This window comes from Oryzias melastigma, linkage group LG9, assembly GCF_002922805.2.
Source record: "Oryzias melastigma strain HK-1 linkage group LG9, ASM292280v2, whole genome shotgun sequence".
Classification (NCBI taxonomy): Eukaryota; Metazoa; Chordata; class Actinopteri; order Beloniformes; family Adrianichthyidae; genus Oryzias; species Oryzias melastigma.
In genome coordinates this window covers 26,027,044-26,041,262 of record NC_050520.1, presented here as the reverse complement: position 1 = coordinate 26,041,262, position 14,219 = coordinate 26,027,044, and the positions used below count along the sequence as shown (strand labels likewise).

The 14,219-nt window shown below is 38.0% G+C and overlaps 1 protein-coding gene across 1 annotated transcript in view; it reads left to right on the top strand.

The window, feature by feature from the left end:
* Positions 1-150: 150 nt before the first annotated feature.
* Positions 151-14,219, top strand: part of slc15a4 (solute carrier family 15 member 4) — a 31,190-nt gene continuing 17,121 nt past the window's right edge. The window contains exons 1-6 of the mRNA XM_024276116.2: positions 151-316; positions 489-1,100; positions 7,838-8,130; positions 8,697-8,838; positions 8,940-9,020; positions 12,261-12,441. Coding sequence (XP_024131884.1) covers positions 534-1,100; positions 7,838-8,130; positions 8,697-8,838; positions 8,940-9,020; positions 12,261-12,441 — 1,264 coding nt within the window. The 5' untranslated portion in view covers positions 151-316; positions 489-533. The remainder of the gene's footprint in view (positions 317-488; positions 1,101-7,837; positions 8,131-8,696; positions 8,839-8,939; positions 9,021-12,260; positions 12,442-14,219) is intronic.

Sequence of the window (14,219 nt, the reverse complement as noted above, 5' to 3'; positions counted from 1 at the left end):
TCACTTCCTTATCGAGATGGCACACCGCATGCGCAAAGAGGGTAAATCTACAAGTCATGTGGATAAACCATCGCGTTGTTTCGTTCCGGGATGAATCACTGCAGTTGCTTTTAAATCGTCTGAACTGTGACGCAAACTTTAGTTGGTAGTGAGTCGTGTGTCACGCGATAGTACTGTGACACTTTTTGTTGACTTCCAGTTCTCTTTTCTGAAAGTGCCAATTGAAGACGAGGATCGAGTTAACATTTGAGTGTTTGGAACAAACCGGGAAACTGAGACAGTGTAGAGCTCTGCGATGTGTCCCCGTTTCTAAAAGGTAACGTAAACCAAACTATTAACATCTTCACTGCGCGAGATAAGTGTTTGGCCAAAAAGTGAGCTATATAGCAAAGTACTAATCAAAAAATTGTGACAAACTATTAACAAGATAGATTAATCTAAACAGTAGTAACAACGTGATTAAGGTGTTTTTTTGTTTTTCTTTACAGGTTCTGTCGCAGTTTTTGGCAAGAGTTCTGTCAAGTTGGTTGAGAATGGCAGACAGAAGGGATGCTCTCGAAAGCACCCCGCTTTTGGATTCGGACAACAGACCGCCTGTTCCGTCAGTCTTCCAGGGAAGGAGACTTGCATGTGCAGCCGTCCTGCTGGCTGAATCGCTGGAAAGAATAGCATTTTACGGCATCACGTCTAATTTAGTGCTCTTTCTCAATGGCAGCCCCTTTTATTGGGACGGGACCGAGGCCAGCCAGGCACCCCTGATGTTCATGGGAGTAACCTACCTGATTTCCCCCTTTGGAGGCTGGCTGGCAGATGCATACCTGGGGAAATTTGTGACAATCGCCTCAAGTCTGGTTTTATATTTTATTGGAATGCTTTTTTTCCCCATTATTTCAAATGAAGACACCAGGATACACCTGTGTGGGGAGGAGAGTGCTTTCCCCGTGCAACCTGCTGAGTGCTCGAACAGCACCCCACCAAAAAATGTGACCTGCCTTTACCGAGACCCATACTGTGGCCCACTAGTCTACACTGGACTTATCTTGATTGCATTTGGTGTGGGCACAGTGAAGTCCAACATCACTCCGTTTGGGGCAGATCAGGTAAAGTAGAAGCATCACTATTTCTGGAATTCTCATGAGTTTTATGCAAACACTGAATCTCAAGTGGGATATAATGTCTGAATTGTTATATGACCTGTGGAAGATTGGGTATGCAGTGTCAGACATGTGACCGGATATCTGTTGTTGTATGACTTATTTTAAATGAGCATGCAATTGATCGTCATAGTTTTTTTTCAGTCATGTGCGTATGTAACTTTTTTGCAAATACATGGCTGCCTACTTTAAATCAGAGTCACCATAAGAAGTTGGTTTCCATGAGCAGCAACTCAAGGTAAGGAAGTTTTGGTCAAAAGTAAATTCTGGAAAAGCAGCATTACGTTATTTCTATGCAAATGTGTAGAACACCTTAAAATTACTGCAACCAAACAAAGCTCAAACACATTAAAAACAACTAAAAGCTTAAAACAATTAAAGATTTTAAACAAAAAGTATAAATAGGCTTAAATTAAAAATGTATAAAGCACAATAAAAAAGCAAAGTAAAATGGGGAGAGTCTCATGCTGTGTCAAAGGTCTGGCTTTAGAATTTGAGTTTGAGAAGTTTTTTTTTTTCACTGATATAGTGAGCAAAAGGGTTATAAAAATATAATTTCATAAATTCACAAAGTTCAGAGGAAAAACAGATGCAACCCTTATGTCAAATGTTAGGGTTAATTTAATTGTTACACCATCAGGAGTCCACTTCATGCTCTTAAAAATGGTTAGATGTAAGACACGGTTAAGTTTATCCATATGATCCATTAGTTTCATGCATATATTTTTTGATTCGGTGTTATGTATAACACTTATTTTTTTTAAAGAGAGCGCAAACTTGCTTGCTCACATGGTGTGGTACAGTATAACTCAAAGTCATGTTATTCTGCATGACTTTATATCCATTATTAAGTAGATTAGCTCCGGATCAGGTTAAAAAAAAAAATAAAATAAAAAAAAAAAGTGTTTTTCTTGAATTCACAGAGACAAAAATTCAGGGCTAATGCCACACATTAATGTATAAAATGCATGTCTTTATGTAAAACAAAACAAATCCCCACTTTTAGAAGAACCTATCTAAAAATAGTTATCGATATAAGCAGGCTTGAGTCCTTAGCCTTTAAATCATTGTGAAAAAAATGTAGTTCTAAATCAATTGAGTAATTGTTTCTCAAAAAAACATAACAATGAGTGCATAAAAGCTTTCAACAGGAACAGGCAGAGCGACAATGGTATTTTAGCCCATAATGCCTATTACAAGAGTTTTATTTTTATGTCAATGCTTCCCTTCATCCCATTCACAATAATAGTTCCTAAAACTTAGTAGCAAGTTGAGCAGATCAAGGAGTTAATTAGCAGCATAAATTTAGGAAAATCTTCGTAAAGATTAAAAAACGCTTGAAATGTGCTTTTATCTCAGCTGCTTTAAAACTGCAGACAAAATCATGCTTGGAAAACAAGGATGTTAACACACAGCTTTGACTAAACTTAAAAAAAATGAACACACTAATATTAACTTAGAACAAAAGTAGATTTGTGTTTGGCATATTTTTTTTTAATTGCAGAAGTAGTCCTTGGCAACAATTCCTAAATGCTTGTAAAACCTGTTCTCCTTTTTTTGCTTACTTTTTCATGCATTAGTGGAATTAGCAGCAGAGTTGAGTATAGGAGTCGTGTTCATGAAAAGTTTGCCAAATCCTCTCTGCCAGTGTTCAACAGCTCATATTATTATTTTTGCTTTTGACTCATTCTGAGCTATGGCATCCCCAAAGGCTGCCAATCAGATGCCTGGTCAGAAATTAGCTGGTAGTACCTTACTTAACTGTGCAATAAAGTGACTTCAAGCTTCAACTGTTTAGAGTAAAACACTAGTAGCATCTCCAAACTGTATGCCAAGTCCCATATAGCTGGGATGTCTGTGACAGGCTGCAAAGTGGACTCCCCAAGAAAACAACACACTGAGAAGACTTGTCTCTAACTCTGTAAGCACTTGGTTAGCTTTTACAGATGTGCAGTCAAGGTTTGCAAGACAATATTGGCCCTTTTTTTCTACCAGAGTGACCAGGGTGCCTTGTGACAAATAGCAGTTGGAGAATGGGGTACATTCCACAGCGTTGAGGGACCACCACAAAGAGGAGGGGCTAGGCTGTTGTGGTTGTATTTTGTATTTCACCTGCTGTCAAAGCACCTTCTTGTTAGATAAATACATTTTAAAATTGTCCATTTATCTTGTATCTTTAAACTTAAATGACCCATCAAACAAGAGTTGGCAAAAGAACACCATATTCAACTCATTCCACAAATACATATACCTTATTATTGAGGCCCTATTTAAAAGGGAAACAATCTAGTTAACAATACACAAAATTTATTGCCAATAAGGGTTGTTACACCCAAAAAAATGACAAACATTTCCTCGCTTTTGCGCAAAGTGCATTTTGTTGTGCACATGCCACTTTATATAGGAAATATTATTAGTGTATATTTCCATAATTTCTTATTTTATTTATTTATTTAAAATGTGACAATGCAAGGGCTGCACGGTGGCGCAGTGGTTAGCGCTCTTGCCTCACAGCGAGAAGGCCCCGGTTCGACTCCCGGCTGGGACCTTTCTGTGTGGAGTTTGCATGTTCTCCCCGTGCATGCGTGGGTTTTCACCGGGGACTCCGGCTTCCTCCCACCGTCCAAAAACATGCTTCATAGGTTAATTGGTGACTCTAAATTGCCCCTAGGTGTGGATGTGTGAGTGAATGGGTGTGTGATTGAGGACCTGCAACAGACTGGCGACCTGTCCAGGGTGTACCCCGCCTTCGCCCTTCAGTAGCCGGGATAGGCTCCGGCACCCCCGCGACCCCGAAAGGGACACAGCGGTCAAGAAGATGGATGGATGGTGAAAATGCAATTTAAAATGACAAAACAGGACGATAAACCTGGTTTAAAAAAAGCCAGAATTAGCCAAAAGGCTAGTTTTCATTTGTGGTCCCCTTGCCATGATGACATAGAAAGCAGTAAAAACGCTAAGAACAATAAAAATGTACAAATTACATATACGTTAAAAGCTAATAAAATAAAAGATTCGTGCTCAATTATAAAATGATTGTTTCTGCTACTTTAATTTACCTATGTACAGTGGGTCAAAAAGTATTTTGCCAGTAACTGATTCTGCAAGCACTTCAGAAGGCTGGAATGTTCATCATAGGTACATTTGAAATAAGACAAAGAAACAAACAAGGGAATCACATTGTGTGATAATTTGTATTTTTTAATAGGAATATGCATCTAGAAAATTGATAAAATCAATATCACTGAAAGTCTCCCTCAACTTGGGGCTCAGGCAAGTTATGACTTTGTGGGGTACAAATTATTTGGAGAACAGTAAGGAACAGCCCAGAACTACACGGGAGAACCGGTTAATGACCTGTAGAGATCTGGGACTACAGTAACAAAGGTTACTATAGGAACACACAGCGTTGTCATGGATTCAAATCCTCCAAAGCTCCAAATGTCCCCCTGTTTAAGCCAGCACATGTCCAGGCCCGTCTAAAGTTTACCAGAGACCATCTGGATGATCCAGATGAAGACTGGGAGAAGGTCATGTGGTCAGATGAAACCAAAATGAAACTTTTTTGTATAAATGCCACTCGCCGTGTTTGGAGGGAGAAGAATTCTGAGCTGCCGCCTATGGACCATTCCCCTTATGAAACATGGAGGTGGAAACATCATGCTTTGGGGCTGCTTTTCTGTAAGGAGTACTTGGTGACTGATCTGTATGAAGGACACAATGAATGGGGCCAAGAATAGTGAGAGCGTTAGGATAGCTGGATCTTCAAGCATGACAATGATCCCCCAAACACATCGCCCAGGGAACAAACAAGCAGCTATGCAAGAAGCATTTTAAAGTTCTGGAGTGGTCTAGCAGGTCTCTGGACCTCAATTCAATAGATAACCTGGAGAGAGTTGAAACTTCATGTTTCCCAGCGATAGCCCCATTACACCACAGCTCTCAAGAAGATCGGCATGGAAGAATGGACCAAAATAGCAGCTACAGTGCAAACCTGGCGAAGACCTACAGGAAACCTTTGACCTTTGTCTTTGCCAACCAGCATTAGGTTCATCTCAATACTTTGTAATCTAAGTTTTGGACTAAATACTTATTTTCTGCATCATTATGTAAATAAGTTATTGAAAAACCTTCTTAGATTTTTTGTTTTTTTACATGTTCCTGCAGTTGCAGTATCTGACAAACAATACAGACCTCGCAACTGAGAGTCTCTCATTTTAAGTGGGACAGCTTGTAGAATCTGTGATTGACAATTAGTGTTGCCTCACTTTATATTATCTTCAATAGTGCTATGCAGAGTAGGCCTACTTTATTGTAAACTTTTTTCTGGCTGAATAAGACAATGTTTTCTATCCTTTAGCTTTCGTCACCATGGAAATTCATTAGCAGTTTTGTGTCATAAGTTGGATTCTTTTCTTTGTATAATCATCTCAAAGTAACATGCTTTAGTGATTCTTTATAGAATTAAAAAAAAACTTTACATCAAATTTAAAGTATCTTTTTTACCTCATATGATGATAACTTGCTTAGCTTTTTTTTATTTATTTTTTAACTCTATTTTAATGCTTGAGAGAGAACATTTAAACTAATATGTATTCAAAAATATAAGATGTGCAATCTAAGATCTGTTTAGCCATAAAAATGTACTTTACAGTTACCAAAATGATGACATCTGCTCTACTGTATGAGCTACGGTAAGCTCTCCACTGGTATCACCCAGGATGAAAGTTTTACAATCTAAAGATTCAATGCTTTTTCCCTTGACAGTGAAGTAAAAGACATGGTAGACTTTTGTGTTTGCGACCAATTGATGTGTACATCTCGTGTTCGGTGAAAAACCGTTCTTTCGGAGGTGTCAAGAAAATTCTTGACATTTCAGGTAAACATGCGTCATTCGGGCCTGAGAAACCTTTTTTTAAACCCAAACAGACCTGTACACAAAAGACATGCGCATAAATGCATTCAAGTTGTCAGTTCTCTTTGCAGAAGTTAAAGTAGATGTGCGGTTAAGTAGGAAATTTAGTTTATAAAGACTCCTGTTAGTTAAATTGGACTCACATGAGGAAGTTGTTTCTGCAAACAAGCATCTGCCAGTCCTGGCTGGCTGACTCGCTGATTGCATTATAAAATCATTACTTTTTGGACCTTGGTTTCTATTCAGATCTAGGTTGGAAAACATTGGTTTTACTCTCCCCAGAACATTAAAGTTAGTTTCTACTGTTGGAAACGCAAAGTTTGTTGGGCCATGGGTCATTTGTCTCATTTGGTGTTGTTTCCAGTGGTAAAGAAGAGTGGACAATGCTGTCTCTCAATGCTTAGTTGTAGCACTTCATCATTGGGAAGTATGCATCAAGTCCAAAGGCAACGGAATAAACTATTTAGTCCTTTAAAAGAAAATGCAATACACTTTTAAAGGAAATGATGATGCTTTAATATCCTTTTTTTTACTGAAATACCTTTAAATCTGTTAAGCTGCAGGATGGTAACATGTTATATGTTATTATTCAATTACCAATTTTCTTTATTGTTTTCAGTCTATAGGGCTACAGTTCCATAACGTGTGAAATGTTGAATTCAAGAACACATAGAGAAGATGTGAACAAAATGGGATATTGAAGTTTTTTGGGGGATTTCTTCAAAATCCTCTTTTTTATCATATACATGCAATGTTTATCTCTTTCCTTTTTAATAAAAGTCTAAATGTCTTCTTCGAGGAGAGATGGCAAACAACCGGAGGTGTTGTGTGTCATTCTCTACACAATGTGTGAAGTATCTTAGCTATCTGACTTCAAATAGATTATTTTTGTCACTAGGACTTCCTGACATAACCTTCAATGTATCACGACTTGTTTTCTAGAAACCATGCAATGGTCTCTGGTGCATGTATGTGGATGGTCTTGCCTTATTTGAGTGGCTATATTAGCAAAAATGTACAACTTAAAGTGGTTGGAAAATATAGAAGATGTCAAACTTTTGCTAAAACAGGGGAAAAAATGTCTTCACTTGCCTTTTTATTACTTTTATCTTATTGCAATGTACATTTCTGTTATATTGAAGTTATCAGATACCAGTTCATATCATAATAAGCACAGATCTTTTGAATTGATACAGATAAAACGGTGAAACTTTCATTAATCTTTCCCTGTGGTGCACTTAAAAAAAAGGCATTGGAATTCTGATATCTCTACCCACACTGCATTTGTTCACTACATTGTAATATTTCCTAGAAGCGTACAAGTTCAGTGGAATTAGCCTTCCCTTTTTAAATGGGTTTCTCTCTCTTTTTTTTTGTCCTTTGAAATAATTAGTAGCAAATGTCTCAGTAACTTTGTGTTACAACGGCTGACCAAACCTCCGTAACGTAGTTCCTCGGGTGCAGTGTCATGACAGGAAATGATGAATGACACACGTTGGTGCAGTGCTGTCAAATGAATCGGACTCATCAAGTGAGGGATGACTTTTATAATGGAGTAATTTCCATTCAGACAAGGCCTTCCACATGTCTTTCCCTGTCATAAACATGAATCAAAGGGCTCAGTCAGGGTTAAGATGGGCCCTAATAGATGCTCTCTAAATTGGCTGAAAGGTAACCGGCAACTTTTCAGAAGTTGTCCTTTCCTCTATATGAACAACAGCATGTGTGACATGTGGTCAATTTGATCCTTTTCTGTGTGCAATCAAAGGTCAAAGACAGAGGACCCGAGGCCACTCGTCGATTCTTCAACTGGTTCTATTGGTGCATCAACCTTGGAGCCATATTGTCACTGGGATGCGTGGCCTACATTCAGCAAAATTTCAGCTTCGAGCTCGGCTACATCATCCCCACCGTGTGCCTCGGGGTGTCCTTCCTGGTCTTTCTCTTGGGACGCACTGTTTTCATTACCAAGCCCGCTGACGGCAGTGCCTTCACGGACATGTTCAAGATCCTGAGCTTTGCCTGCTGTTCAAAGAAACCAAAGGAGCCCCACTTGCTTCGGTAAGAAATATAAATATACATGTGGTGGTCGTACGGTGGTTTGCGGAGTATCTCTCTGATGCATAAAAAAATAAAAAGGATGGAATTGTATATAAAAGCCATTTTTCTTGTTATATTTATTTCATTTTTTATTTCCAATTCTAGCTGACAGGCAGCTTCAGCATGTTTAGATAGACCTTTATCTTAAATCCTGCTTTGATCCCACTCCATAACACCTTTTTTTTTCCTACTGGTTCATGCATTCATCTTTATTCCTGGAGGCTACAACTTATTCTAACGGGATTTATAATGTCTTTGAACCGAAGTAGCACTGGGGACTCAAAAACTTGACATTAATATTGTAAACTGGAAAATCTTACAGTCTTTTAAGAATTATTTATTTTTTATTGTCAGAGCTGGGAATAAAAGGCATTTTTTTCTGTCTCTAAAAACATCAAGACAGAGGGTAAAATTAGACGGCTGATAAGCCTCACATTTAAACACTTTTAAAAAAAAGATTTTTTATTGTCAATATTTGCTGAAAATCTCTCCACACTCTTAAAATAATTTTCTTCCTTCCTTCAAAGTGACAAACCAACACTATTGGACAGTGCAAAAGTGACTTACGGGGGGAAATTTCCAGAGGAAAAAGTGGAGGAAGTCAAAGCACTGTTGAAAACTCTTCCAGTTTTCTTTGCACTCATCCCGTACTGGACGGTGTACTTCCAGGTAAAACCACTTTGTCTTTATAAGATTGCAGTGATGTACACTAGAGACACTTTTATTCATGAAGTGTAGCATCACTGTTTTACTTTTGTGTTGGGTTACAGATGCAGACAACGTATGTCCTGCAGGGCCTCCATCTAAGGATTCCTGGTACATCCACAAACATTTCAACTGATTCCCATGAGGTAACTAATGCAGAATAGGTATCTATTTGGATGCATGTTTTTTTTTTCTCTTCTTCTCACCAGTATTAAAAATAACATGGTCTGTCTATGAGCATTAAAAGCATAAAAATGATGGCAGTGCGCTCCAACCAGCATTTCAATTACAGTAATAATTAGGAACCAGATTCATTTTTTTTTTTAATACTAAAGGAGTCATTTGGTCACTGACACACAATGGCAGGAAACAGCTGGAGCCAACAGCAAAGGCTTGTAATGCCTTGAGGATTAGGTCAAACCAGACTAATACCGCTCAGATTAACAACCTGGATGCTGTATCTCTCCACAGCAGCGCCTCCACCTGATGCTTCCTGGTGATTGTTGCTGATGTAACTCGCCCCCACAAATTGTGCTGTATGTTGAGTTCTGGAGGGCTTTGATATCTCCTCTAGCCGCTCCACATGATATACGACTCCTCAAAATACTCAGCCTTCGAAGAGATCAAATTGAACAGACTTCAAAGTGCAGTATAAATATTAAAGGAAGCTTTTCGAGCTTAAGGTGTGAAGTGAACTAGTTTAATAGAAAATGTGAAGTGAAACGCAACAGTCCAACACAGGATTGGATTTCACAAAAACCTCCTTTTAGTTTTTGCATACTCAGCTACTCCCTATTATTAGACATTTTTTTTTGTTTCGTTTTCTGCAATCTACCCATCTTCTCAAATGATGTCAAACAGCATGATTGTGCTTAATTCTTTAAAAGATTGCATTATGTAATAAAGAGGAAACTGAGGCGTTTCCACTGACATGTCTCAGCCTCAAAAGGGAAGTGAGATTAGATGTCTCTGTGATTTACACGCTCAAATCGCTCTTAACATTTAGCTAAAAGTACAGCATTTCAAAACAAATGCATGCTGTCAGTCTCTTTAGGAAAGCCAAATATACATTTACAGTAGTATCTACGAACACAAAAAGCAGATGCTTTTGAATTATGGCTGTAGAGAATCGTTTTAAACTAATGAAACGTGCCTGAAGAAAAGAGATTGAAAATCATTATTAGACTGTAGGAACATGTTAAAGTCTGCTTGCTTTAAATGGTGGCAGAACCCACCGTGCTGTCTGGTGACATGGACCACAGGAAGTGATGGAGAAAGTTTCTCAGAAAGTTGGAAAACAATCCCAGATAAACATGATAAAGGTTAAAACGATCTCCAAGCAGCGTCGTATTTTTGTGGCGGTCACAGGAACAACTGTAAACCAAAACGTTGGACTTTTTCCTAAATGTAGTTTTATGGAGCTCTGATCTAAATCCCATTGAATGTTTGTGAAAAATCAGAAATGAGCTCTCTCTTCAAACCTTAGAGAATTAGAACAGATTGCTCATCAGGAGAAAACACACGACCAAAGACAGGAAATGTCTGATTGCAGAGATTGTCTACGAAATTGAGCAACAAAACAGTTAACGCTGCAGCCGTTTTTGATTTTGCCTTTTTATTTTGTTAATTTTTTTAATTCTGTTGAGCAACTCAAAAGGATTACACACTTTTAATTAATATATTTAAAATTAAAGTGTTCATTTTTTCAGCGTGAGGTTATTTTATTGACCATTGTGTTTTATTTTTTAACATTAACACAGCTATCCCAACAAGTTTTCTCATTTTCAAAATAGACATTTTTCCAATAAGTAAGGGATTTCAATCATAAAGATTGTTTTGTTATTTTAAATTAACAAACTAAACACTTTTAGTTCTTAAAAACCTAAAGTCTGCACGTTAATTTATTAGTTTACTAAATAAAATAACAATTTTGGTGTAAACTAGTTGCACTTTAATTATGATCATAGTATTTCCCTGTCTAATCGGGCTGTTATGAGGCAGGATCTGTTCTGTGAGTTGAAGTCCTTCAAACGAAAGCGTTCTGTTGTGTGTGTACTGTGCAACAAAGCTCATACAGTCATGAATAAAGATCTGAGCGCTCATAATTCCTGTCAGGCTTTTGTTCCTACAAAGGAGTCCTCTCACGTAGAACATCCCGTCATTCTGAGTATTCTGAAGTGCAAACAAGAGCAAAATGCTCTCTGAGGAACTATGTACAGATCGCTCGCAGTTACTTCAAGAAGTGGAAATTCAATTTGAAAATAAATGATTCTATCAGTTTTGTTAAACCAGAGAGACATCAGGAACTTTGACGGCACCCTGAATTTAAATGACTAAAAGGGCTCCAGCAATTTGGCGCCGTTTGATTGTTCACTTGGTAAAATAATGCATGAAATTTTAAGTAGTTGTTGGGTTTTCTAGGTTCAATATCACAAAGTCTGTTTTCTCATTCCTAGCTCTTTTCTAAGATTAGATAACATAGAAAACTTACAGATATTTAAAAAGACAAACATTCTTCCTTTTTGTTACGTTAGGAAAATATGTATTTAGTCTTTTGTAGATCCTAAAACTGGCTAAAAGAAAGTTTCCATCAGCATGACTAGTGGTTTGAAAACCTTTATCAGCAACAAAATGAAATAGAATTATTTGTGTTATCTTTCTCACATTTTTTAAAGGAATGCCGGTCCACTTTCCTTTATCTCATCGCTTCAATTTGTCGAGGTTTTGGGGGAATTGATAAGATCCCGAAGCAGCATTTAGGCTGTGTTGATGTCTGGTCCTCAACTTTCTGTATTTTTTTCAAAAGTAGGTGTGTTAGAATCCATGTTTCTTTTATGATTCTTTTTTTCTGTTGTTTTTAGGCACATGCCACTTCCTCCTGGAAGCGTTCTAAACCCTCCATACTTGTTGTAATTGTGCTGTCATGGATGTTACCTTTTCCCCCTGCACCATGACGCCTCTGAAGCTCCTGGGTTTATTGCATTTTTCTGAGCAGCGCGCTGCCTGACCTTGGGTTAAATTTGCTGGGAAGTCCTCTCTTGGAAAGACTCACAACAGTTGTTAGGGGCTTTCCACTTATGAATATTCTTACTAACAAAAGAACTGCACTTTCTGCTGCACGTCTGATTGTAAATATATTTACCTTCATATTTATTTAGTCAATTTTTGTCGGGTTGTGAAGTAGATGAATATTCTTTCATCGAACTGTGTTTGAATTTGGCCACCTGGGGGTGCCAAAGCAATATCCAGACAGAGCCGTGCTCCCCAGCACCCACATATGAGAACACAAAAACTGCCAACTTCTGTTGGGAGAGCAATTACTTTGTGCCGGCTTTTCATTCTCCCGCAGATTTTGATGCGATCTCCTTTTCTCCGAATCCCCCCAGATGAAGTTCCAGTTCCCGGCTGCGTGGCTCACCATGTTTGACGCAGTGCTCATCCTCATGCTGATTCCTCTAAAAGACAAAGTGGTGGACCCTGTCCTGAAACGCCGCGGCCTGCTGCCCTCTTCTCTAAAGAGGATTGCAGTGGGGATGTTCTTCGTCATGTGGTCAGCAGTGGCAGCAGGTGAGTTCATGTTCTGCGTTACAGAGAGTCATGAGGCAACCCCCCCCTGCTAGTAGAAGTATCTGCTCTTGAAAAGAAATGAGAGAATAATAAATAAATGGTCCAAAAATTAGCAGTTTCCAACGCCATAGGATTTACAGTCATTTGCCTAATCCTTTATTTGTATAATAGGGAAGTTAGCAAAGCAGTCAACCTGGCTAATATTGGGATTAGGATTAGGATTAAATCATTAATGAAAATATCAACATAATTGTATTGTCCATCTCATCTCCAGACCTCATTTGAAGCAGACTAAAACCTCTAATTACATATAATTTACCTGCATGATCACTTGCTACTACCATCATTTTCATCCTTAAACTACAAAGAAAAAAAAAGAATCACTGCAAAATTACATTTTTTTCTGTAAAAACAATGGTTCTCCTTTTTATTCCAATTTTTGAAAGTTAGTGAAAACAAAAACCCATGTTTTTCTTAAACTAATTTGAACCAAGTCAGGTGGACAGCAGCTCTTCTTTCTCTGTTCTTTGGTTAATTTAAATGTTTGAAAATGAGTCAGTTCATTTCTGGAGCGTCATAGTTCTACAGAAATCATGTGCATTCCCAGTCGCAGTTGAACTTTCAGTTCCCAAATCAATCCAACATCACTTTCTATTCAGAGCGCAGCTGCCCACAGGTCTGTTATTTCTGCGCATGAATTCAGCAATGCATCTAAGACCTATTTACCTCCTATTGATTATTTAAAGAAAGACTCATCAGTGGGCTTTAATGTACTTACACTTGGAAAAAAAAGGTAAAGCAGCAAATAGCAAAATTCTCTATTTCCTCTTAGCCTTGCGCGGGTCACAGGGATTTTCGGAGGCTGTCACAGCTATTTCAATTTCAGGGCAAAGGCGGGGTCCACCCTGGACAGTTGATCACAGAGCCGCACACACACAGACTCGTTCCCACCCAAATAACAATTTAGACTAACCAATCAAGCGATGAAGCCCGCGTTTGGACCGTGAGAGAAAACCCACGCATGCAAATTCCACACCAGAAGGAGCCATACAGGATTCAAACCTGTTCGCTGTGCAGCGAGAGTGCTAACCACCGCACTGTCCAGCCCTCTGAAAAATCAATGTTCATTATATTTTTCAACAATTGCTCCTTTTTTCCTTTTTTTTTCCATGGGAGCAATACATTCTCCACATTGACCTTTCAAATTGACTGCTGGACTTTTTCCAGTTCCCAACTGTTAAACATGCACCAAATAAAATGTGACAACAGTTGTTAGCACTAAATCTAAATAATTAACAAATGAGTATAAATTAAGATATATTTATAATCATAAGCCCTTTTCCCCCCAATAGAAAATGCACTAAATCTTTTGATTGTTTTTTATATTGATTTATGAATTGTATGTTTCCTTGTATGCTCAAATATTAGTAACAATCAGATTTTCAATTCCTTCAGAAGAAAACATGCCAACTACTGTAAATATGTTTTACTGTCAATTAGAAAAAAATGTTTCCACAGAAAGCTAAATTAAGAAATTCTGTTTCTTATAAAAGCTGTTTCTTGTATTTGTACATGTTATAATTGAGAAATACCGGTAGTATTCCGGATGAAATCATTTCTGTTACAAATTCAACAAGAAACTATTTTGCGAGACGTTTAGTTACATCATATTAATGGAAAAAGTAATTCCTCACAAGGATTGATCTTTTGATATTTCCCTCTAAAAGGAACAGGTATGTATTTTTCCATGTTTTTTCCTTTTGGGGAGGAAAAAAAAA